The sequence below is a fragment of the Lissotriton helveticus genome, chromosome 11, assembly GCF_964261635.1.
Source record: "Lissotriton helveticus chromosome 11, aLisHel1.1, whole genome shotgun sequence".
Taxonomy (NCBI): domain Eukaryota; kingdom Metazoa; phylum Chordata; class Amphibia; order Caudata; family Salamandridae; genus Lissotriton; species Lissotriton helveticus.
The window spans coordinates 1,090,103,492-1,090,127,115 of NC_136072.1; the positions used below are offsets into that span (position 1 = coordinate 1,090,103,492).

A 23,624-nucleotide genomic window follows, 5' to 3' on the forward strand; every position below is an offset into this window, starting at 1 on the left:
ACAAGTTACAGTGAACACTGAGGTCTGGGCTAATCACTGAACAACCCTTTTGTTTTACCTGAATGTGTAAAAATGGATGAATTAATAAACAAGTAAACAAATAAATAAGTGCAGGTGTTCAACGTTTTTCCCTGGGGTCCGCCTTCGGGGCTGCCGAATGTCATGACGCCTTGTCTGGATTTCACGTCACGCCTCTTCCTTTCACCGCACTACACACCTCTGCACACCTTACCGCCACTGCATTGTGTCGGGTGACTTCACAGTGGCGTTATTTAAGTGCCCGCACTCACTTGCATCACTGGGGAAAATGTATACTTAATATTGTATTTGATTTCTGTTTAAAAAAGAAAAAAATGGTAGCGGACCAGAGAGGGAGCATCTCTAAAAGGAGTTCTGCCTCCTGATTGGCTGTAGAGGAGCCGACGCGGGAATCGAAACCTGTGGTGCGCGCGCACCAGAGGAGCGGGGGCAAGGGAGCGCGAAGACGCCGAGACGAGGTAGGGGATGTGCGTGTAAGCGCCTGGGGTTCTCTGTGTATGTGTGTGTGTGTGTGTGCGTGTGTGTGTGTGTGTATGGGGGGGTTCTGTATGTATGTATGTGTGTGTGTATGCGGGGGGGGGGCTGTATGTGTGTTGTGCATGTGTTGTGAAGAGCCTGTTGATGCGCGCGACCTGATCCCGGCAGGCTGCTGCTGCTGCTGCTGCGTGCGCGTGACAGTCTGTTGTCCTCTCCGGCTCCCTTTCAGTCCTTGAAAGCCGGAATGATAACAATAGTCTCGCTCTGCGACAGCAGGCCTTTGGCCTGCAATCGCAGGGCGAGACCTAAAAAGGGGGGGGGAGTCAGAGCATAAGGGCTGGTGCCACCCTCCAAAAACAGTTATACACAAAAAAAGAGGACACAACCTTACTTTAGGGAAGATATTGTTCCTTCACAAGGGAAAACATAAAGGGGCAGATTTATGTCGGACTTGCGCCACGTTTACGCCGCCGTTGCGTCACGCAATGGCGCGGAAACGTGGCGCATCCCTGCGACCTATTTACAACGTGACGCATCTAGGCAGATGCGTCACGTTGTAAAGCCCTGCGCCACATGAAACCTGCGTCAGGTTTCATGTGGGCGTTCTGTCGCAGGGTGGGCGTTCCCGCGTAGGAAAGCCCCGTAAAACTGACGCAGTGAAATCTAAAAGATTTCACTGAGTCAGTTTTACGACGCTGCTGGGTCAAATCCTTACGCCTGCTTGAAGCAGACGTAAGGAGTGACGCACCACGTTATGTATGGGTGGCCTCTGTACATTGCAGGAGTTGCGTCGCACTTGCGACGCTACTCCAGCAATGCGCCACCCGTACACCACAAGATGCATCTGCCCTTCCTTGCACCATGGTGCGCCGCATTGTAAATGCGGCGCATCTGTGGTGCCGCAAGGAGGGAATTGCGTGACGCATCAGTTCTGGCGCATCCCTGCTGATTTGCAGAGATGCGCCAGAACTCATAAATCTGCCCCAAAGTATTCGGTAAAACCCTCACCCACCAGGGTTACCCCTTGGTGGCATGCTTCATTATAGGGTCCTTCCCGTTCCGCTGCAGAACGGGGCGTGCTGTGACCGGACAAACTAAGTGGGAGCACTACGTTTTTCACTATGAGAGGCAGTTGATTCTGCAGGGAAGGAGTGAAGATAAAGGGTGGTGATTTAAAAATACCTGGCTAGTGGGTAATGACTCCTTTATTTAGTGATTACCCACTAGCCATGTTGGCTCCTTTTTTCTGGTTGTAATGGCAAACCATCACATTCAGAACCACTCATTCAAAAGGAAATCAGAAAAGCTGTCACAAAGCGGTCACTAACCAAAAGCAAACCCAAGTTATCGCCACCTGTCTCCTATTCGACTGCCAGTATGCCTTCAGACCATGCTGCAGCACTGAGTATCGGGTCTTTTCTAAGGGTCCTGGGGCAATCATTGGGTATTGGACAGTATCCTGTGTGGGTACTTAATGTATCATTACTGTCCATAAACCTGAACAATAATACACTCCAGTTGGAGACTGAAATATTTCCTTTTAAGCATTAGACTCTTGCTTAATGTCCAGACAGTAGTATTTCTTCAACAAACAGGGTTTTTATTTAGAGGTAAATAAAAAGAACATTGTAACTACGCTTCCCCGTGGAAACCAGAAGGTGCTAGTGCCTTCTGTGTCATGGATAAGAGTGCAACATTTTCATAGTGTGTATGTGCTAGGCACTATATTTTCTATTGCCCTGACTTTATGGCCAATGTTCTAATTTGGAGCTGCCCTGGGCTGAATTGGGGAGACTTCAGGACTTTCGGGGTGAGCGGGCTTGCTATCCAATGCATTTTGGCAGCTGTCCTGCATCTACTACACTTTAAAACAGGCCCAAAGTATCAGTCAGTAGAACAGAGGTGACAAACAAAGCAAAATGCAGCATAGCATTTTACTACGATACATCTAGCCCTCTGTATGACGTGCCTCCGGGTCTGGGTGCAACATCTGATAACTCAAAGGGGTGAAGTCTTATCAGGAGAACAGGAGAACTACCGTTACCAAAAACCCACTACAAGGTCCCATTCAAGTCAGGTCAATAGGAAAGTTATATGTTGCAAAGGTCTCAATATCTAGATACATATGGCTAGAAACCACTGTCCAGTTGGTGCAGTTCAGTTATGACGCTAGTTAACGGCCCAACCGATCTCAAAGTCTCTTAAATAGAGACGATTGTAGTACTGTCAGCACTCACTGTTTTATCACCCACACTTTGTGGGCCTGTTTTTCAACATTGGACCCTAAGGCTTCACCATTTCCAACTGGAACTGCACTTCCAGGTTATGAACCAACCATGGCTTCCAAGCATGATCACAGATGGTGTGGCCTCACTAGTGCAACTTCAAAGAAACATCTCTGCAGTTCCAGGACTCAAGCACGGTTCAGTCTGTGGTGCTTTGTTCTGCTTCCAGCTGGCTGTGCTGCAGGGGTGTTGGGGCTTCTTAGGAGCTTAGAACCTCCATGCAGCTCTTCAGTCGCTTGCGCCATGTGCAGGGCTTTCAGTAGTCAGAGAGCGCAGCTCATCTACCAGTGCAGTCTTACTTCTCATGTTCCCAAGTAAGAGGAACAAAGGGCGATGTTCAGACAACTCACTAAAGGACACAAATATTCATATGACTTTAGTGGTCATTGAAGGAAGCCTGAGCCAAAGAAAGGTCTGCTTTATTTTAAATACCAGATCTTCTCCCAAACAGGAAGAAGACCATCTTCCTCTTTTTCCATTGTTCAAGTTGGCTGAGGTCAGGCCAGTTTGAACTGGTCAAATTAGGGAAGCATTTTGGCCTAAAATACTAGTCAAAGGTGACTTTTTCTAGGCTATAGCCAGCAACACAGGAAGAGGGGTGGAGAGAAGAGTTCACTGTATTGAAGGGTCCTATTTTACGTGACGGCAATGGTTGTTATACTGCCCAATACGTAAGGCTTGTTTCAGGGAGGAGGGTCGTAAGCACAAGAACACACAGGCTTTTGTGTTCACTATGGAGAAAGGACAGCCTGCAGAGAAACCAATATTTCTGTGTAGTCATCCACAAAGTACCCCATATAACTACCCGTGGTTCACGCTTACCATTAAGCACTCACACACATGCAGGCAATGTTAAACTGTGGAGCACTTCCAGTGGTGTCAGGGTTGAGTTTGGTGGAGAAATAACAAATGGAAGGCCAAATAAATTTAACAGAGTGCAGCCATGTAGCTTTTTGATGCCATGTAGAGGACTCTCATCCTAACAATCAGACAACAACTACCCAGGTCATAGTCAATGGGCCTTCTTACCAAAGACAACACAGGCCCTTGCTCCTAGATCCTGCTTGATTTTTCAGCAATCTTTCAACAAGACAAGCCCCGATGGACATTCTGTCAATGCACATGGAATGATCCTACACGTTTACTCTAAATTTACTCATATCGCCTCAGCGAACACCAACACCAGATGGATGCCTGATCCCAGCAGATACCAGCGACTTCCAAAGTCACACTGTACCTGAAGCCTTTCAGGTCCACCCACAAATCAAAGATCTACCAATATGCCAGATGACACACAATTCTACCAGAAAGATCCACAACCAAGCTATGGACCAACTCAAAGACTGCATTATCCAAGCCTGAATGTCCAGTACCTACCTCAACAAACAAACCCAATGTCATTACTAACATCATCAAACAAACTCAGCTCAGAAATGACAGTCAGACATGGAGCCTGGTGGATTCACATGCCAGATATCAACATGCAAAATCACTTAGATTCATCATTGATAGCAACTCTCCTTCAAAGTCCATGTTACCAAGAAAACACAGACAACCCAACAATAACTGTACCTTCTGCACACATTAAACCCAAGAATTGACCTAGATCCTTTCCATTTAAACGGTGGGATCAACTAGCATTGACACCGGTCAGATGTCTTTCCATGACAACAGCCGGCTGAAAGCATGCAGAACACCTAGAACAACAAGTATATGTTCTAATGAGGCAAAAATACTTGGTGGTTTGATCCCTTGCATCCCCGATGAGCTGTCAGTTAAATAACTGGACAATCTCAACGTCACAATTAATTTATAACTGCTATCAGCCTATGGCTGAGAACCCAAGCATCATCAAAGCAAATAAGCAGGCAGGAAACCCAAATGATTTGGTTTGGATTTCAAAATATTTGCCTCCACATGTTTTACTCTATTCCAGAAGACGACCACAGGCAAAAATCTGAACCATAAAATAACAGAATGGGAACAAAAGTTGATGGTTTACTCAGTTGGCATCACCGCTTATAATATTCTTTGGGTAAGAAGGCAATTGGTTCTATTTGATTTAACTGAGCCATTATGCAAATTATAAATTATATTTATACAAGGAAATGTGGTCCACCGGACCCTTGGTACGCAAGAGTTTTCTTGTCCAAAAGCAATACGTTATTTGTGATCGAAGCAACTGCATCTTTGTCATCTTAGTGGCAACAGATATGAATCCATAGGGACAAATCATTAAAATGAGCACAGCTGTTGTGCTGTTTGTTAGAATATCATTGCATGAGCAATGCTTTTTTTATTAAGAATATTGATCAGGACTGTTAGGTGCACATACTTGAAAGACAATATTTTTGTGGACTCCGCTAGATAATTTCCCTAGGGAAGATCCTTGGAGGCAGCTTATAACAGCAAAGTATGGAAATTGGAGAGAAAGAATATGACACCATAAGTCAGCAGTATTACAATCTTCTATCAAAGATCAAATGTAAGGGATACACTTTAGGTCTCTCAAGGCACATCCAGAGAAGATCACTCTGCCCAATGTATACATTTGTACAAAGGTTGCAGCACAGTGTTAGATTACAAGTTCTTCATACAGGTGGTTATCATTGCTGCCTAGTCTTACAGATCATGATCTTTTAAGAAACCAGTTATCACTCAGGTGTTTGTCTTATAATCAACTGCTCAAAAGTTTATTGACACTCGATCTGTAGGGACAGAGACAGACATGCAATCGTCACGAATTATAAAAGGTTTAATACCCTTGGTGGATCTATAAAATTGATATTTAGTAAATAAATAAAGTAAATAAAGTTCTGACTTTAATTAATGTGCTATGAAAAGTCGTATGCCAATCACTAGGACACATGACTACGAAAAGGACCTGGTGAGTTTGAATGTATTCCAAAAATGTGCGGTATGAATGAGTAGTGCAAAGTACAATATCTGGTCTCATCAACAAATACAGGGGACTTTCCATCCAACCCATTTGTGACGATTTCTTGGCTCCATTTCTAAATCCCAGAATCATACAGTCATTCTATGTTTTTCCAAAAGGAACTTCTGTACACTTTACCACGTTTCAAAGCAGAAAGTTAATACCTGGAAGCTGCCATCTTTCTCTCGCCTTTTCTTATCTGGTACCTTTCAAGTGAAAGACAGGTGCCTGTTACTTAATGGGAAGCATTTATGCCAGAATAACTGCATAAACACACACACCCCAGAATCCACCTTCTCTGACCAGAGGACACATCAAACAGCATCACACATCAGGCTATGCATAGCAGGGTCTATGCTCACAGGGGTTGGGTGTAGGGCCTTTGACCATGCACAGTTGGCTCTGGGGGCATAGTGTCTGGGCACAAGCGATGGCCTCTGCCCATGTCCATGCACGCTAATCCCCCTGAGCCTGGCCAAAGGCCACGCTGAGATGTTTCTGTTTTTGACCAGGTGCTAATGTCTATCGGTAAAAACATCTTTAAAAGTGACTGAAAACCTTGTTAAAGGGAAGTTTAGTTCTTTATTTGGAAGAGAAAGTAATGTTTATTTAAAAACACATTGAAATTCCCCTAGAAAATGTTACTTGAAGAAACATTATGCTTCGGTTGTAGGCCCAAAAATATCACTGAAATTTGCTGTCAGCAACACAAACAAAACTTCCCCATGGCATTCAGCCTGCAAAACATCATTGTGTCTGATGGAGCCCTCCCCATACACTGTCACAAAGGCAACAGTTTTTTGTGTGCTCCCTTTGTTGGTATTAGGCGAGGTTGCCTTGCCTCAAGAAATAGCCAAATTACAAGGGACCCTTGACTAGTAATGTTCCAGGAAGTAACTCCATATCTCGACCCCTCAAATAAACACCTCACCCAGTCCCTGACAAAGCATGGGGCCATCAAGGGTCTGAACTGGAGCACAAGCCAAGCAGTGGGGGTCTCCGAGAGTTAAGTCAATAAAGAGTCAGTGGGAATCACCCTTCATGTAGCTCCTGTGGAGTGGGCGTGGTCAACATTTGGTACATTTGCAACAAATAGAGCATGGTTCCATTGAGGGACAGGGAAGGGGACATGAAAGGCCAGAACATCTCCTGCCAAAGAAAGGCACAGGGATTTGTCTAAGGCAGCAAAGGAATGTTTGGGTTGGTACCAGGCTTCAATGGCAGAGGTTCAACTCCTGCTGCAAAGAAAGTACAGTCACCTGGTACCTGATGCAGTCGAACGGTCATTGACACCAGCTGAAATAAACATGTATTAACTCAGATGACAGGGTCTGTGTCCTGCAGTCATGGAAGTCACGTTCTAAGGTTAGGCTGTGATCTGTAAAAATGTTAATACTCCCATTGCCGAATATATTAGACCTCATCTGTAGAAATGGCCATTTTACAATCTAAACCCATACTTTTGATTCTCAAAACATGATCTATACTCATGAAGAGATTTACACACGCATACGACTATGTGTCGTAAACCGTCGCTCTGGGAAAGGAAGGAGCGATGCAGGAAGGGACCGTCCATAAAAGTTTTTGGGAACACTTAAAATATTCATAATCCTTGCCTTGCTCATTCCCATTCCGGAAATATTCAGAGATTTACTCTTGTCATGAGCAGGAGTAACTCTGTTTCGAGAATGGGAATGGATCACCCCACAAATCTTCAAGATCGCGGGGGATTAAGGGAAGGGGCTTCTCCTCTGTGGGAAAAATCCACCATAGAGAGGAAAAACGCATCCTCAGAGTTCAGTGTAATTAATGTAGTACATTTTGCCATGTGTGAATGTACATCGTGTACGCGTGTACATTCATGCATGTGAAGATGGCTTTGTATTCCATTAATTGTGATTTCGCTAAAGTTTTTAAGGAGCACACCTAGGGAATTTTGACTATAATAGCTTTCCGGGTAAACTTCAGAAACCCTAGTAAATTTGTTAAAAGTCGGAAATTTACTGCAAAAGTAAGAGAATACCTAGGGGAGTAAATTTCTGTTTTTTTTTCTGAATTGGGCCACTGAAATGCAGGGTGATGGCGTAAAGCTTCTGTGAATTTGTGGTTACTCGTGTAGTTTCAAATTTAGTAACTAATGCGTGCACCGATCATAGCCCTCTGAAGTAATTGAAAGGAGACACAAAGTCCTTTACAAAACCTCTCAATAAACAAATAGAATGATTTTTCGTTTGCTTTTCTAGGGCAGAGTGTCTGCAGCGAGGGGTCTCCCCCTCTCAGGCTCAAGGGCTTGGATCCAACCTGGTGACCGAGGTGCGGGTTTACAACTGGTTTGCCAACCGCAGGAAGGAGGAAGCCTTTCGGCACAAGCTGGCCATGGACACCTACACTGGGCAGACGCCAACCTCCACTGCCTCCTTACCAGCCCACAACCCCTCTCCCCTGCAGCCATCCTCTGCGCTCTCCCCAAGCAAAGTCCATGGTAAGTACCAAGCCAGTCGCGGGGGGAACCAGGGGGTCCTGATCAGTCTTGAAATGGGTTAGGATGCAGGGCTGTTGTGACCCTGCGATTGTATATGAGGTTGTTGTGAACTTGTCACTGGGCCTGCAGTTGGGACATTGTGATTAGACACTGGGAGAATGTGAAACTCATTGATGGTGGGCTTGTTATGGCATTCTGGTTGGTTCCAAGGAGGCTGTGACATAGTAATTAGGTAAGCATGCTCATCGAAATACAGTGAATTTTTCTGAAATTTAATTTTCATCATACAATTTCATTATTTGTTTGAGATTGAAGTTCTAAAGTAACATTGAGCATTAAAAACCACAGATGACAGAATTTGCGCATTATATCATGCATGTGATATATGGCCTTTCACATCATCATATAACATTCATGGCAGTTCGGGTGCTTTCTATTTTTTAATCAACCAGAAATGAGTTTGATGTGGCATCGTTGCTGGGTGTGGTTTGTGACTGTGATCGGTCGTGTACTCTTGACACTGATTGGCCAATGGGATTTGTTGTGTCCCTGTGGCATGGTTTTGAAACATTGTGGTTGGGTTGTCATAATGTAAGTAGCAATATTGGTCATGCAAGTTTGTGGTTGGATATGTGGTTGAGGTACTATGACTGACCCTTGGGTTTGTTGTGATGTTTGATTGGCCCTAGAGATCTTAAGACGTCTGCGATTAGGCGTAGTTTGACTGTGATGTTGTGAATCACCTTGGGATTTTTGCAACATTGTGATTGGTGATGGAGGGATTGTAGGAAGTGGGGTTGTAGTGAGATTGTAACCCTGTGTGCAGTTGTGACATTATAATTAGTCATAGCGTTGACGTAATATTGTAATTGAATATTGGATTTCTGTAACTTTGGAACTGGGTGTGGACGTCTGACTTTTTAACTAGACATGGTGTAGCTGAGACAGTGTAATTGACTATGGGGCTCCTGCGATGTGATTGAAGAGGATGGTGTTATTACACTTTTATTTGGTGTCGCGTATTTGTGACAGTTCGTTTTAAATTTAGTTTTTTTGCTTTTTTGCAATATTGCAGTCTGAGTGTAGAGTTCTGGTCTTGTCACTGGATAACTGGCTTTTTCATCTATTGTCATATTGTAATTGCCTGTGGTGTTGCTGTGACTTTGTGATTCAGCAAGTTTGCTAAAACGTGCAATTGGTGTGGGGTTGCAGTGACATGATTGGTATGTGGTACAGTGGACTGCTGTGACATGGTTACATGTGATATGTCACATCACATGTGATTGTTGTTCGGTGTGGTAATTCTGACAATGTGATCATGGAGTTGTAGCGAGGTTGGTATAAGGCCCAGGTTATTGTACATTGTAATTGGGCATATGGTTGTACTGAAGAGGGTTTAGGTTATCGTGACTTTGCAATAGCAAATACGTTTGTGGTTGTTGTGGCATTGTGTCTGGCCATGGAGATGTTGTGACTTATAATTGAGTGTGGGCTAGTTATCTATGTTCCGATTGGACACAAAGTTGTTGGGACTTTGTAGTTGCAGTAATATAGTTAGTTGTGTGGATGTTGTGAAATTGTGGTATCCGTGTGGTTCTGCTGTTATAAGTGAACTTTGTGGTTTTTGTGAAATTGTAATTGGACATGCATGCCGTTGTTGTCACATTGTAATAGAGCTTGGAGTTTTTGTGACGTTGCCATTGAACAAAAGGTTGTTGTGTCATTGTAGTTGTGCATTACGTTTGGGAGTGGAGATTTGTAGTTGTAAACGGGGTTCTTCGGTAACAGTGAGTTGGCAATAGTTGCTCTAATATTATGATTATGTGTGGGGTTGTTGCCACATTACGATGTAGAGTAAAGATTTTGAGAGTGTGATTCAGTGCAATTTTTGTGTTTGCGACATAGCGATTGGGCATCATTGAGCTGTAACATTGCAAAGGGGCATACGGTTCAGAACACTAATGGTTTTAAGTGGTAGTGATCCGAGATTTGTGAAAATGCGCAGATAGGATACATTTAACTAGATTGCATTTTATGTAACTCTAATCAGGTTAATGTGATGGGGCAGAACAAACTAAAGCAGGATGATGCAATGGCTAATCCGACAGGTCAGGGTGGGCCAGTGTCGGTCACATTTCAGGCTAAGCCTTCAAGAGGCCTTCAACAGATGCTTGGGAGAAAGGAATAGCTGCGCTAAAACCCTATGCCCTACTCCCCACACACTTCTAGATTTAACAGAGTTCACAGTTGTGTCTTTACATCACAATTTATCAATCTCTGTGAAGAGCTAGAATCTGGGCCAATGCAGCAATGATACACGACTCACATAAGATATTGAGTTTTATGCTGAGGTTGGTTAATAACACGTGTTTATGACCGACAGCCAGTTGGCCTCTAACAAAGACCTTGTGTGGTCATCTGTAGATCACATAGACAAGGACCCGTGTTGATAGTAAGCAGATTGCAATATGAAGCCCATTTGCGATGGCTAACAGAGCTCTTTTCTGAGACTGAGTGTGACGGTGAATAGATCAAAAGTTATCAGTACTGTGCAATGGTAAGCAGACCAGATTTTGAAGGCCTTGTTTGATGGTGAAGGATCCAGGGTGATGGAAGGTAGAACACACATTGGCAGTACGTTTTATGGTCTGGCTTGACTGTGCAGCTGTCACAAGACAATTATGTGAGCATTAGTGGAGAGGGGCTTTGGCTCCGCCCACATTTTAGGACTCAGCAGCACATGTTTTGATTGGGCAGAAGTTGTGCGCTTCTACAAAAAAGTGCTTGCTTCAAAGCAACTGTGATCATTTTGTTAATGTATGCAGCGGCATAAGCTTGAACTTTCAGGGGCACAACCATGGCATTGGAATGCTATTACAGTGTCTTAAATAACTAGGGGCCAGATGTAGGTGGCCATTTACCGGCCGGTAACGGCCGATTTTGGCCGTTACCGACCGGTAAATGGGTTTTTGGGATGTAGGGGGCCAATTTTACCGATTCGGTAAATTTACCGAATCGGTAACTTCTAGATGTAGGTGGGACTCTTCTGAGTCCCAAAGGCCTTTCGGATTCAGTATTTTACCACCCAATCCAATTGGGTGGTAAAATACCGAATCCAGGTGTGCTTGCACATGTGTGCATGCACACCTATGCCATGTGACAGACAGACATGCCCTTAGGGCATGTCTGTGTGCCACATGGCACACATACCTGTATTTGGGGTGCTAGAGGGTGTCAAAGTGACACCCCCTGCACCCTTGCTGGAATCGGTATTTACCGAATCTGTAAATACCGATTCGGTAATGCCCATTGATTCCTATGGGCTTCAATGCCCATAGGAATCAATGGGCATTACCGAATCGGTATTTACAGATTCGGTATTTACCGAATCTGTAATACCTACATCCCCTCCCCTCTATTTTACCACTTCTTAAATACCGAATCGGTAAAATTCGGTATTTAAGAAGTGGTAAAATAAAATTACCTACATCTAGGCCTAGATAATTTATGTTGTTTTTTCTGTGGCCTTTCCACAGATGGGATGAGGACATTTCATTAACCTACATGGATTTTTAGGTGGGTAGGACTAGGCAGGAATACAGTCGGCAGGCGGGATCGGTAAATGAGAAACAAAACAAGGAGAATCAGTGAAAAACGAGGCAAAGCACTCAGAAAAATGCGTCAAGAGGAAGTAGAAAGCAGTAAAATGCGAGGGAAAGGCATAATCTATTTTAAATTTCTGCAGCACATATATTATACCCCAGGTCAGTTATGTAGATTTGAGCTGAAAGAGAATGCTAATTCTATTAGATGTGGCGCAGTAGATGCTGCCTTTATACACCTGGCAGGGTGCTGCACTCCAGTATATGACTTTTGGACCAAGGCGACACAGATTCTGAACGAAGTTGTGTTGGAAAAGGTGGAACGCACTCCACAGCTATGCCTGCTGGGACTGGGGACAACATTACAACCTAGCAACGGGAGACTGGTAGCGGTGTCGACTCTGCTGACCAAAAGGCAAGTGGCGAGCCATTGGCGGGGGGGGGGGGATCTGCTCCTAAGGTGGCACAATGGTGGCCTGCTAAAGTGCTGGAGAAGGCCATGAATGTGGAGATAACATCCTATCTAGAAACTTACAACATCCTGGATAATACCCAACATGGCTTCCGTGCAAATCATTCCACGGAGACAGCACTGATCATGGCAGTGGAAGAAATACGCAAGGTTATGGACGAGGGTGGAAGGGCCATACTGGTCCTGCTTGACTTAACAGCAGCCTTTGATACCGTGAGTCATGTGGTGCTAATTCAAAGGGGTACATACTTGCCCTCCTCTCCTCTTTTCTATCATCTAGAGAACAAGTAATCCGTTGGGATGGATATCAGTCAGAGGAATTTCTTCTTCCGGGAGAAGTCCCTCAGGGCTCCACATTATCCCCCACTCTTTTTAACATCTACGTTGCCCCATTGGCAAAACTAATAAAGAGTTTTGGCTTCACGCTGGTGTCATATGCCGATGACACTCAGCTGATAGTGTCTGTAACCCAGGCGGCGGATGTCATGGCAGTGGAATTTTCCAAGTGCACCTCGGCTTTGATGACCTGGATGAACTCTAACTTTTTAAAACGGAATACCGATAAAACGGAAGTATTAGAGTTTGGTCATAAAGCCTTGATCTGGAATCAGCATTGGTGGCCATCTTCAGCTGGGGTCTGCCCAGTACCAGTAAATAAAGCCAGGAATCTCGGCTTTATGTTCGACAAAGAACTGGACTGGGCTGCTCAGATTAATCAAGTATCATCTGCCTGTTTTTTTATGCTGAAACGCCTGAGAAAGATCCTCCCGTTCATCCCTCTCATATTGAGGAAAACAGTGATAATTGCCACAATTCTCTCCAGAATTGATTATGGCAATGCTCTGTATTTAGGAGCTGGTGCGGCACAAATGGCTAAACTGCAATCAATTCAAAATGCGGCAGCCAGAGTGTTGCTTAACTTACCTAAACATCACCCCACATCACACGCGTTAAAACAACTCCATTGGCTCCCTGTACGGCGGCGCATTGAGTTTAAATCCCTCTGCCTGGTTCATAAAGCCTTGTTTGGTGGAGGGGCAGAGTATGTGCAGTCCCTGTTTTCCCGCTACACACCAATGCGTGATCTGAGGTCGGCCACTCTTGGGTTGGTCAAACTTCCCAAGATAAAAAAAGTAAGATGGGGAGGAAAACGTTTTTCCTTCCTAGCAGCTAAGCTATGGAATTCAATTCCCGTTCATTTGAGAATAGTAACGAATCGACTGTTGTTCCGGAAAGAAATTAAAACCTGGCTTTTTAATCAGCGTTAAATCTGGTATGCATTGTGTCTGTTCACTTTTCTTTAACCCCAAGACGCCTCGGCAGTAGTGCGCTCTACAAATATTTTCATTCATTCATTCATTCATTCAAAGATATAGTATATTGCACAGACCAACTCAATACATCTGCAGAGGAGTTGCCTGCAGCCTCCAGACCTAAAGACATATGGGCACCCATGACAACTTATCTGCCCATGCACCCGGATGTGCTATAATAGACAAGATGTGGACTGTCACACAGGGATGAGGCAGGAGAGGGAGTTAGGATTAGAATGAGAACTGCAAATATTAAAAACGAGAAATACTCTACCAAATGTTTAATTGTAACTTACATTGACGATCTATGTAAACTGCAGTAGATGCTCGAATTATGTTTGCATCTGGGAAAGATGCCTTGTATGTTAAATGCAATAAAAAAACTAATAAAAATAAAAACGTGGTAAAAGCATGAGAAAGCACCCAGAAAAACGAGGGAAAAGGAAGGCAAAAGCAATAAATATGAGGCAAAAGCAGGGGAAAGCACTCAGAAAAATGGGGGGAGCAAGATAAGGAGAAAGCACACAAGAATGAAGGTGTTTGTGATAGAAGATATGTAACTCCAGTGTCCTATTTCATCAACACATATTGTGGCGGAGCGGAAGATTCTAAAATGTACCCAGCATACACTGAATGTCACTAAGTAGGTCTTAATGTGTCAGCTCCAGACACCGAAGGCCTCAACGCGGAGACAATTAGTCTGGATACCGAATTGTTGAAAAGAGGGTTTGGGGAAAGCCTAAAGTTGTATGGGTGAGAATTTAGAAATGCTCCCATCACAAAAGTCCTAACAGGAGGATTAAACAAAGGACAAGTGAGTACACTAAATTTGTGTTATTGTATTGACACTTGTGTGATTTATGGTGAATGAAGAAGCTTCACAAAATGTGTGCTTCAATTCTAAATTCTGCATCCGGCTTGTGTTGAACGAGCAGGGACCTGTCCAGTGATGGGCTTCATAATCTAAACTCCATACTTTTGCCTTGACTATATAAGTGAAACATAACCATCCTGTCTTCCTTCATCAGGTGTACGGTACGGCCATGAAACTCCAACTGAACTGCGATCGTCCGGTGGCAGCCAGCATGGAGGCAGTCCGATGGTGACCACCCACACAAGTCTTCATCAGGTTTCTCCCCCTGGTCTGGAGCCAAGCCACAACCTGATGAGCGCCGATACTAAACTGGTAGGATTATGTGAAGAAGCGCAGCAAAATATGTCTTATTATTTCTAGGCACAAAATGGCGACCAAAATATGCATGAGAAAGGAGGTCAACCACTTACCATACCATTTTATGAATATTAGTCTTCACTGTCCGACAATTCCAGGCTCTTCATGGAGGATCGTGTGTAGGGTGTAGCCAATCAAAGAGCAGGCATGTCCTGCCTGTGTTCCTACCACCCAAACTCTGACCTCTCCGGTCTGATCCATAATAGTAATGGTACACTTTTCTATCAACCTAACATATTTTGTTTTAAATCATCCAAACATCTAAAGGCCCATGCGAAACTTATGCTAATACTTGAGTATTACTTACGACGAAGGCAAGTCTTGCATTGCTCAGTGAGATGGCTAATGATTGGTTGTTTGGTCTAACAATGCCCGATGGGATTACCAGTCATGCAGATGCCTACTGAATGTCCAGTCTAGCAGTGGGCCCGGCTGTTTTAGCAATGCCCAATGAGATGTAAAGTCCAGTGGCGGCTGGCATCTACGGGAAGTGGGGGGTGGGCGCGCAGGCAAATACAATAAAAAAATTTTTTTAAGTAACACCTATCTTACATGTCCTGCGCTCCTGTCCACTTCTTTCTCGAGTTCAGGGCTGCAGGTACAAGTGAACTCCCTTATCCAATCCTGGCATCTACAGGGAGGAGGGGGGAGGGGTTGGCGCAAAGGCACATAAAATAAAACATTTTTAAAAATTACACCTATCTTACATGTCCTGCGCTCCTGTCCTCTTCTTACTCAAGTGCGGTGTTGCAGGCACAAGTAAACTACCTTATCCAATCCTGGTGCTGCACACATGCAGCTTGTGAGCATTGCCCTGATTGCAGAGAGCGTCCTTACTCAGCGCACTGGAGGCCTGGACTTATTCTCAACCCAACTGTCTTAAGACATCTGGGTTGAGAGGTTTAAAGTGCACATGTGTGGCTGGCCGCCCCAAGATGGCCGGCCAAAGAGACATGTGCACTTTCAACAGTGCAAAGACAGTCCTCTGCCCACCACTACTACCTGCTGTCACTCAGCAGGCCCCTCCTCGTCCTGACGCTCGGTTCAGGACTGGTCGATGAAAAATAAAATGGTAATGAATTACCATTTTATTTTTCATCATGTGAGGTTTTGGGGGCTTTTAAGTGGGGCGACTCTCCTCCGCTCCTGATAAAGTCTAATAGGAACAAGGAGTATCCCAACTGGTTTTATTCATAGGCAATTAATAAGGATATGCATACAACATTATCCACAAGGAGATAAAGAGACTCTATTTGATTATAGCATGTGCTCATGGCATCATTTATATAAACAGTTTGAGGTAAATTTGGAAAGGAAAAGTAATTTACAGTTGTAACAGCACTGTACTACATAAATAACAAGCATTTACAATGCAATGGTCTCGGCATTATTAAAGGTAGAGCTATTGGCATTGCTCATGACATTTTTTTTTTTTTTTAATCATAAATAAATGGCATTGTCATTTACATTGCCACTAACTTAATTGTTAAATAAATGGCATTGTCATTTACATTGCCACTAACTTAATTGTTAAATAAATGGCATTGTCATTTACAATGCCAATAGCTTAATAGCTCACAAATGCATGACCTATTGCATTTACACCCACACAGAGCCACACATACAGAGCCACCCACACATACAGAGCCACCCACACAGAGCCACAGACACACACACATAGCCACACACATTTGGGTGATTAGCCACGCTTTTTGAACCTTGATTGATTGAATAATGATTGTTTATATTTCAGTAAACAAACTGTTCTGTCTAACCTGAATAAAATAACAAAAATACAAACTAATCCCTTTTTTATGAGAAATAAAGCTTTTGAATCTTAATCAAACCACTCATCATTGACCAAACATTAAATGTTGTTAGTTAGCAATGTATTCAGATTGTGCTCCATTCTAACACAGTGGCAAAGATTTGTCGACCAAAGAAAGAAATATTCGGAGAAATTGTAGTTCCACTTAGTAAATCTTTAAGTGGAGCTGGTTATAAAATGTTCAAGAGATTTGCACGCTCGCATAACTGTAACTCGCTGTAACTCAGGTACCCTGCTACTGTTGTAAAGCGCTCTGAAGCCTTCGGATCATGTCCACGCTATATAAAAATTGCAAAATTACAAATAAATACCCCGTAGAGCGCCCTGCTTATTCCAACTTGGGCCACATAAACCTGTGGCACTTGACACAAACCGTTTCTCGAATGCTGCTCCCTTCCCTACCTGTACCTGGAACAATCTCCATTCACCTTTGCTGCACCTGAAAGTCCACATTCTGTGATCACCGCTTCCCCACACCTGGCACACTTTTGTTTACTATCTCACCGCCACATTCATGTAGTACTGGCCTCCGACCCTCGCTCATGCTAATGTACCTGGCAGCGCCTCTGTTTTAAGCTGTCTTCCTAGCCTGTGGCGTTGAAGAACAAACGTTTCTGCAGATCTAAAAGCCTGGCCAAGTGTACCTGAAGAATTCCCCTACTGCATGGGACCGCTAAATATTAGCACTGATATCTCCCAGGACATTACACCCCCACATTACCTGATAAAACCCCTCCCCATATTGTTGCGACCCTCTCCTCCCGCAACTGTAGCCATGACATGGCCCTTCCCTACTGTACCTTATGTCCTACTTTTCTTTTTCAACCCGACACTTTCCTACCTGAAAGACCCCCCATGGCCGCCGTCCAGGGCTGTCCAAAAGCCACGTTTCATGCCAGGAAGGCAGAAACTCCGATCAGTGTCCCCATCGACGCATAGGCAATGCGCACACAGAGGCGCCGGCTGAGCGCCATAGGGAAGAACAGAGGAAACAGGCAGACCTTCCGAAGCACTTGCTGGCGCTGACAGCTAGGGCACAAAAGGGGGCGGGGTAGTCAGGGACACCGAAGAGGGACTAGGGCGGGCACACAGGGGAAGGGTATGGGCAAAGACACTAAGGACGGACTATAAATATATTGTAAGGGGGAAGAGTTGATGCTAGATACAGAAGGACAAGAGAGGAGACAAAAACTGAAGATGCCCGTTTGTTTTAAAGTGAAGACTGACTATCGCTGTTGGATTGACCCCGAATGGATTTCAGTCCAATCACAAAAAATGTAGCAGCGGACCATACGATGCCGCACCTAAAACCCAGTTCCAACAAGAGTCTTTAAAGTTTTGTGCCGCCAACCCCGACGTCAGCTGCTAATTGACGTCGCTGTGCTTTCCAGATCAAAAAGTACTTTGTTTGATTTTCTATGGGGGCGCACCAAGAAGGAAGTCCAGAAATGTAGTCACTTGTATAAGTAGAAAAGTTCTTTATTTATTTTTGTCAATATTGTGGTGATATGTACTTGGGAGGAACTTAGAGTTACGGTGTAGCCCACTATCTTCTGACATATTCTCAGAGATATTGTGTTCAGATCGTATGAGGTCTAAGTCGACCTCCATTTCCTCACTGAGAGCAGTCAAACAATGTAAATTTTTAATTTCAGCAATAGACATAGTCACAGGTTCCCCTGGATCCCCAAAGATAGGATTACAAGTTGATTTGTTGCTGAAAAAATCTTTTAATTTTAGCTGCCTTGTAAATCTAAATAGATCCACATGTAAGTCAGAAAAGTCACCATCCTGTGTAGGACAAAACCCCAAACCTTTACATAACAGTGAATTTTCATCTGTATCCAAATTCCTGTCTGAAAGGTTAATCACCCTCAGTTCTGTGTTACTCCCTCCTTTTCCATTTGTAATCTCTCCATTCTGTTCTATTGTTTCAGTTGTTCCTTGGGTTTGGTCTTCGCTCTCTCTGATCTCCTCGGCTGTTCTTCGCCCTGATCCCCTGTTGCCCCTTTGGTGCCTCCTACCCCCTCTCCTTGTCTTTTTTGATGTTGTACCTTTCTGGCTTGATCTCCACTTATTCTTAGTTTCGCCATTTCTTTCTGAAAGGTAGAGGGGCCTGCAACTAAAGGGAGCCCACCTGAGGTTGTTGTGGAGGACATGCTTTCAACTGAAGAAAGTGAGGTGCTACTTTCTGATTTTAATTCCTCACTCTCCTCTCTCATTCTTTTCTTATTGGATTCATCTAGTGTTATATTATCAAATTTTTTCGCGAATGTATAGATACGACCACAGACAGGAATTTGGATACAGATGAAAATTCACTGTTATGTAAAGGTTTGGGGTTTTGTCCTACACAGGATGGTGACTTTTCTGACTTACATGTGGATCTATTTAGATTTACAAGGCAGCTAAAATTAAAAGATTTTTTCAGCAACAAATCAACTTGTAATCCTATCTTTGGGGATCCAGGGGAACCTGTGACTATGTCTATTGCTGAAATTAAAAATTTACATTGTTTGACTGCTCTCAGTGAGGAAATGGAGGTCGACTTAGACCTCATACGATCTGAACACAATATCTCTGAGAATATGTCAGAAGATAGTGGGCTACACCGTAACTCTAAGTTCCTCCCAAGTACATATCACCACAATATTGACAAAAATAAATAAAGAACTTTTCTACTTATACAAGTGACTACATTTCTGGACTTCCTTCTTGGTGCGCCCCCATAGAAAATCAAACAAAGTGGATTTCAGTCCAACTTTAAGTTTCAACAAGTGCAGCGCCCCATCTACAGTTCGTTTGAAAAATAAAGCAACGTTTGCGGTTCAGAGGTCCCCTCACACCCCTGGGGCAGTGTAAATACTGCACAAGTGATTGCTAGCCCTTATCCAAAGTATGTTTTGGGCACCTTCACAGAGGACACAGACAGACACGAACAAGTTAACACTTTTCTACACGTTCTTAAAAGGAGCAATATTTAATTAAATTATGATTTTTGTTCTCTCAAAAATCCGGGCGACATGGGTTTTTCGAGAGGAGTTAAAGCTTAACGGAATGGCCGACCACTTTTTTATTTCCATGATTGAGACAGTGACACCATTACAAATGGGGCGGAGCTGGAAAATGGACGCAATTCCCGGAACAGAACGGCCACGGCTTGTGCAAGGCTGGTGCAAGAGCTTGTATAGGGCGTGTTCTACGAATGTAAACAGTATTGCGCAGACACTGTAAACATTGACGGGTCAAACCTCCCGCAAGTTTACTATATCCATTTAATTAATTTATGTATCCTACTAGCGGACAGACATGAACAGCGGGAGGGGGCGGGAACAGCGGGAGGGAGGACAGCGGGAGCCACAACAGAACGGCCACGGCTTGTGCAAGGCTGGTGCAAGAGCTAGCAAAACTTACCAGCGGGCTGCCTCATGTCCTCTCACGGCCAGACGAGACAAACAATGGCGGACACAAGCTTCCGGTTTTTTTCGGATTTGGGGCGTGTTCGGTGTTCAAAAGTAGGAGTGGCTAAAAAGTGGAAAGAAGAACGCCGAACACACCTCCAAATCCGAAAAGGACGGAGCCTATTTGGAGTGACGGCTCTCTCCTGCAATGGCTGGCCTCCATTTAGGAAGCCAGCCAATGGGAGAGAGACAAAATTAGAGGCGGGATTAAGAGCCCCTCTAAGAAACATAAGATCTCGCTACTTCCGGATCTGACGAACCGGATAGTACCTCGACCTAAAAAGCAATTGTGGCAACCCAAATTGCACGTGGTGCTCGTGGTTTGTGAGTGAAGACCGAAGTAGCGACTCAGGTGACAATGTGAACAGCGTGGGCGGCGCAAGTTGACTGGTGCCGAGATATATACAGTGAATAATTGGCACAGTATGCTTCTGGATGGCTAGAAGAGTTCGTTTCGACTTCAATACAATTTTACTGTTCGTGAACCACTCTGTGTAAAGCGCCTATGGCTGCGCTGGTGTGTCGACGGCGTTTCGATCCACATGAATTGGGATCATCATCAGGACTGGGTTGGGTTCGAAGGCAGTGCTGGATCCTTGGCCCCGGGTCATGAATCGCCGTGGTCTGGGACGCCTGTGAGGGAAAAACGGGAAACGCCAGCATTGTTCGAGCTTCGTGCCGACTCCATGCCTGCCAGAGATTCAGTCTCTCAAGACCGATCACTACGGGATCGGCCCCCTGGACTCCTTGGACATCGTCCTTCCCACGTGAATGAGCGCCCTGTTCCGCATTCCTCGCCGAACCCACGCATGACGACTCCGCGGCCGGATTTCAGCTGATCGCTCGCTGATACCGCCTCTACCGCCACCTCACAGGCGTCCCAGACCACGGCGATTCATGACCCGGGCCACGGATCCAGCACTGCCTTCCAACCCAACCCAGTCCTGATGATGATCCCATTTCATGTGGATCGAAACGTCGTCGACACACCAGCGTATAGTAATACGTGCCCTTTTAAAATATCAATACTACCTGGCATCTCTAGTAAAGTAACCCTGCCTCTGATTTCTAGTACTGTACTTACATCCATGATTTATCACACGTAGAATGTGTGGGAAATATAGTGTAATAGTTCTTGAGATGTTTGGTATCGTAACACCACCTGGAATTTATGGAATAGTAATAACACCCAGGAATGCTAAAGCTCCAATAGCAGCCATGATTTATTATACTATAATAGAACCTGGGATTTCTAGTATTGCAATGACATTTGATATTTCTAGCATCGTTATAATATGAGGATTTCAAGTGCTGTAATAGCAATTGGTACATCTACAATTGTAACAACATTTAGACATCTTTATTGTGATAACACTCAACTTCAAGTTTTGTAATAGCATCTGGAATTCTTAGTGTAGGTATTGAATAGCACTATGTCATATTGTAACAGCATCTGAAAGTTTTAGTTTCGTAACATCTGGAATTTCCTGTAATCTAATAGTACTTGCAATTTCTATTTCAGTAATCGTACTTGCATTTCATAGTATAGTAATAACACCTTTCATTTCTCATACTGCAAATGTACCTGCGTTTTGTAATATTTTAAAAGTACCTGGGGGTTCTAGTATAGTAAAAGCACCTGTGACTAAAAATATTACCATAGCATGGTGTATGTCTGTTTTTTCCCTACAAGGTAGAATGAATTGTTTAGCTTTCTACGCCAACACAACCAGCTTTAAAATGCTTGGTGGGATGTTTGATTTGTGACCTTTACTGGGAGGTCTACTCTGGCCAATATCGTTGACACCGTTAGTCTTGAAACGCCTATAAAGAGAAAGGCCCTCTGATGATATACTTCCTGCTATTGCCATGCGCCATATGTTATTCAGTATTTACTCATTGGATATACGCATAATTACCAACATAGATCCAGTTAAATGAGGAATATTGTCACAGCCTTTGGTGTACATAACTCCCTCCATTGAGACTGTGGAAAAAGCAGTCAGCAGCTATTCCATTTTTTCCGTTGCCCAAGTTCTTGGAATTATTGCACTAATGTATTGTCGGTTGTTCTGGATGGGTGAGATGTGGCAGAAACGCCCCAAGATCACGAGAGGGGATCAGACACCTACGTATTGACAGCTACAAGGCTGAAGATTGAATCTTGGAGACAACAGTCTTGGGACAGCTCAGAATGTTTGTTTTATATCCTAGTTCCCTTTTCAGATCTCTACCTCGGGTGGAACTCTGCCTCCGGTCAGTACTCTCACCGCTCTGCACAGCATCGAGAACAACCCACATGGCCTCAGCCAACCGACTCAGAACCTGATCATGGCGTCGCTGCCCAGCGTCATGACCATTGGACCTGGAGAGTCATCGTCACTGGGGCCAGGCTTCACCAACACCGGATCCTCCACCCTTGTGATAGGTAAGTCATAATCAATAGAGGTAAGTCATAGCTGCTGGAAACAGACTTGCCCAACACATGCCTTTTCCCTGGGCGTGGTCTATAAAACCATACGAATACTGATATCTAAACCTTAGGTATGAGTATGTAATCATCCCTAGGCTCAGTCATCACAAGCACCAACACTCAACATAGTAAGAATGAACTCCTTGTTTCTGAGGCTTGTCATCATCAGAACTTGTGCCTCCATCTTGGCCATAGATAAGTGGGCCACTTTTACGTAACCCGCGCTCCACCTAAGTGACAAGTCATAGTTTCTGGGCAAAGTCTTCTCCTACACCTGTACCTCCATGTCAGTTTTAACTAAGACAACAGTCAGTCTCACTAAGATACCCGACCCATTAGCGATCGGTAAACGCTGCATCAGAGAACAACCTTCACCACCATTGGTATCTCCAACTCAGTAGTATGTTAAGTTATTGTCTATGGAATGAGACTTTGGCAACAACGGTGCCTAAATCATAGAGAAAGACAAGGCACTGCCACTCAGATCAGGATTATTCAACTCCAGGGACAAAACCATGGTGAGCGGAAAGTCATCTCTGGTGCCAGTCTATACTAATACTGCTGCTTCACGCAAGGGGTAGGTAAGTCATTGTCATTGGCCCAGCCTTCACTCATACCAGTTCCTGGATTATTTACTGTCCATGTGAGCAGCGTTTAACATCTACTGTATTCCAGCTTGGGCATAATCAAGTTCTCTCCAGAGTCAGCCTTACTAAATACAAGTAATAGAAAGGTATTGTCTCTAGGTTTAGTATATGCTAATAATAGCAACTACTTTTTATGACCTGCGCATAGTCACATTTATAATCTTGTGTTCTCCGGTGGTAAGTACTATCCCTAGAACTCAGCCTTCACAAAGAGCCGACACTCCTTCGAAGTGATACATTGGTCCTCAATTCTAGGTCCATCCTAGTAGCACATACAGAGGGCAGAGAAGAGGTTATGGAGCATTAATACATGTCTTCATACTGCAAAGCGCTATGCAATTAGGCTCTTCTAGAAGCTGGAGAGAGCGTACCCTGC

At 44.1% G+C, this 23,624-nt stretch overlaps 1 protein-coding gene across 2 annotated transcripts in view; it reads left to right on the forward strand.

Moving 5' to 3' along the window:
* The window catches only part of HNF1A (HNF1 homeobox A), an 85,366-nt gene that overhangs the window by 39,379 nt on the left and 22,363 nt on the right, over positions 1-23,624 (forward strand). The window contains exons 4-6 of one of the 2 annotated variants that reach the window (XM_078667703.1): positions 7,983-8,221; positions 14,637-14,794; positions 22,355-22,556. In XM_078667703.1, coding sequence (XP_078523829.1) covers positions 7,983-8,221; positions 14,637-14,794; positions 22,355-22,556 — 599 coding nt within the window. Of the gene's footprint in view, positions 1-7,982; positions 8,222-14,636; positions 14,795-22,342; positions 22,557-23,624 lie in introns of both variants that reach the window. The other variant, XM_078667702.1, reaches the window with a different exon arrangement.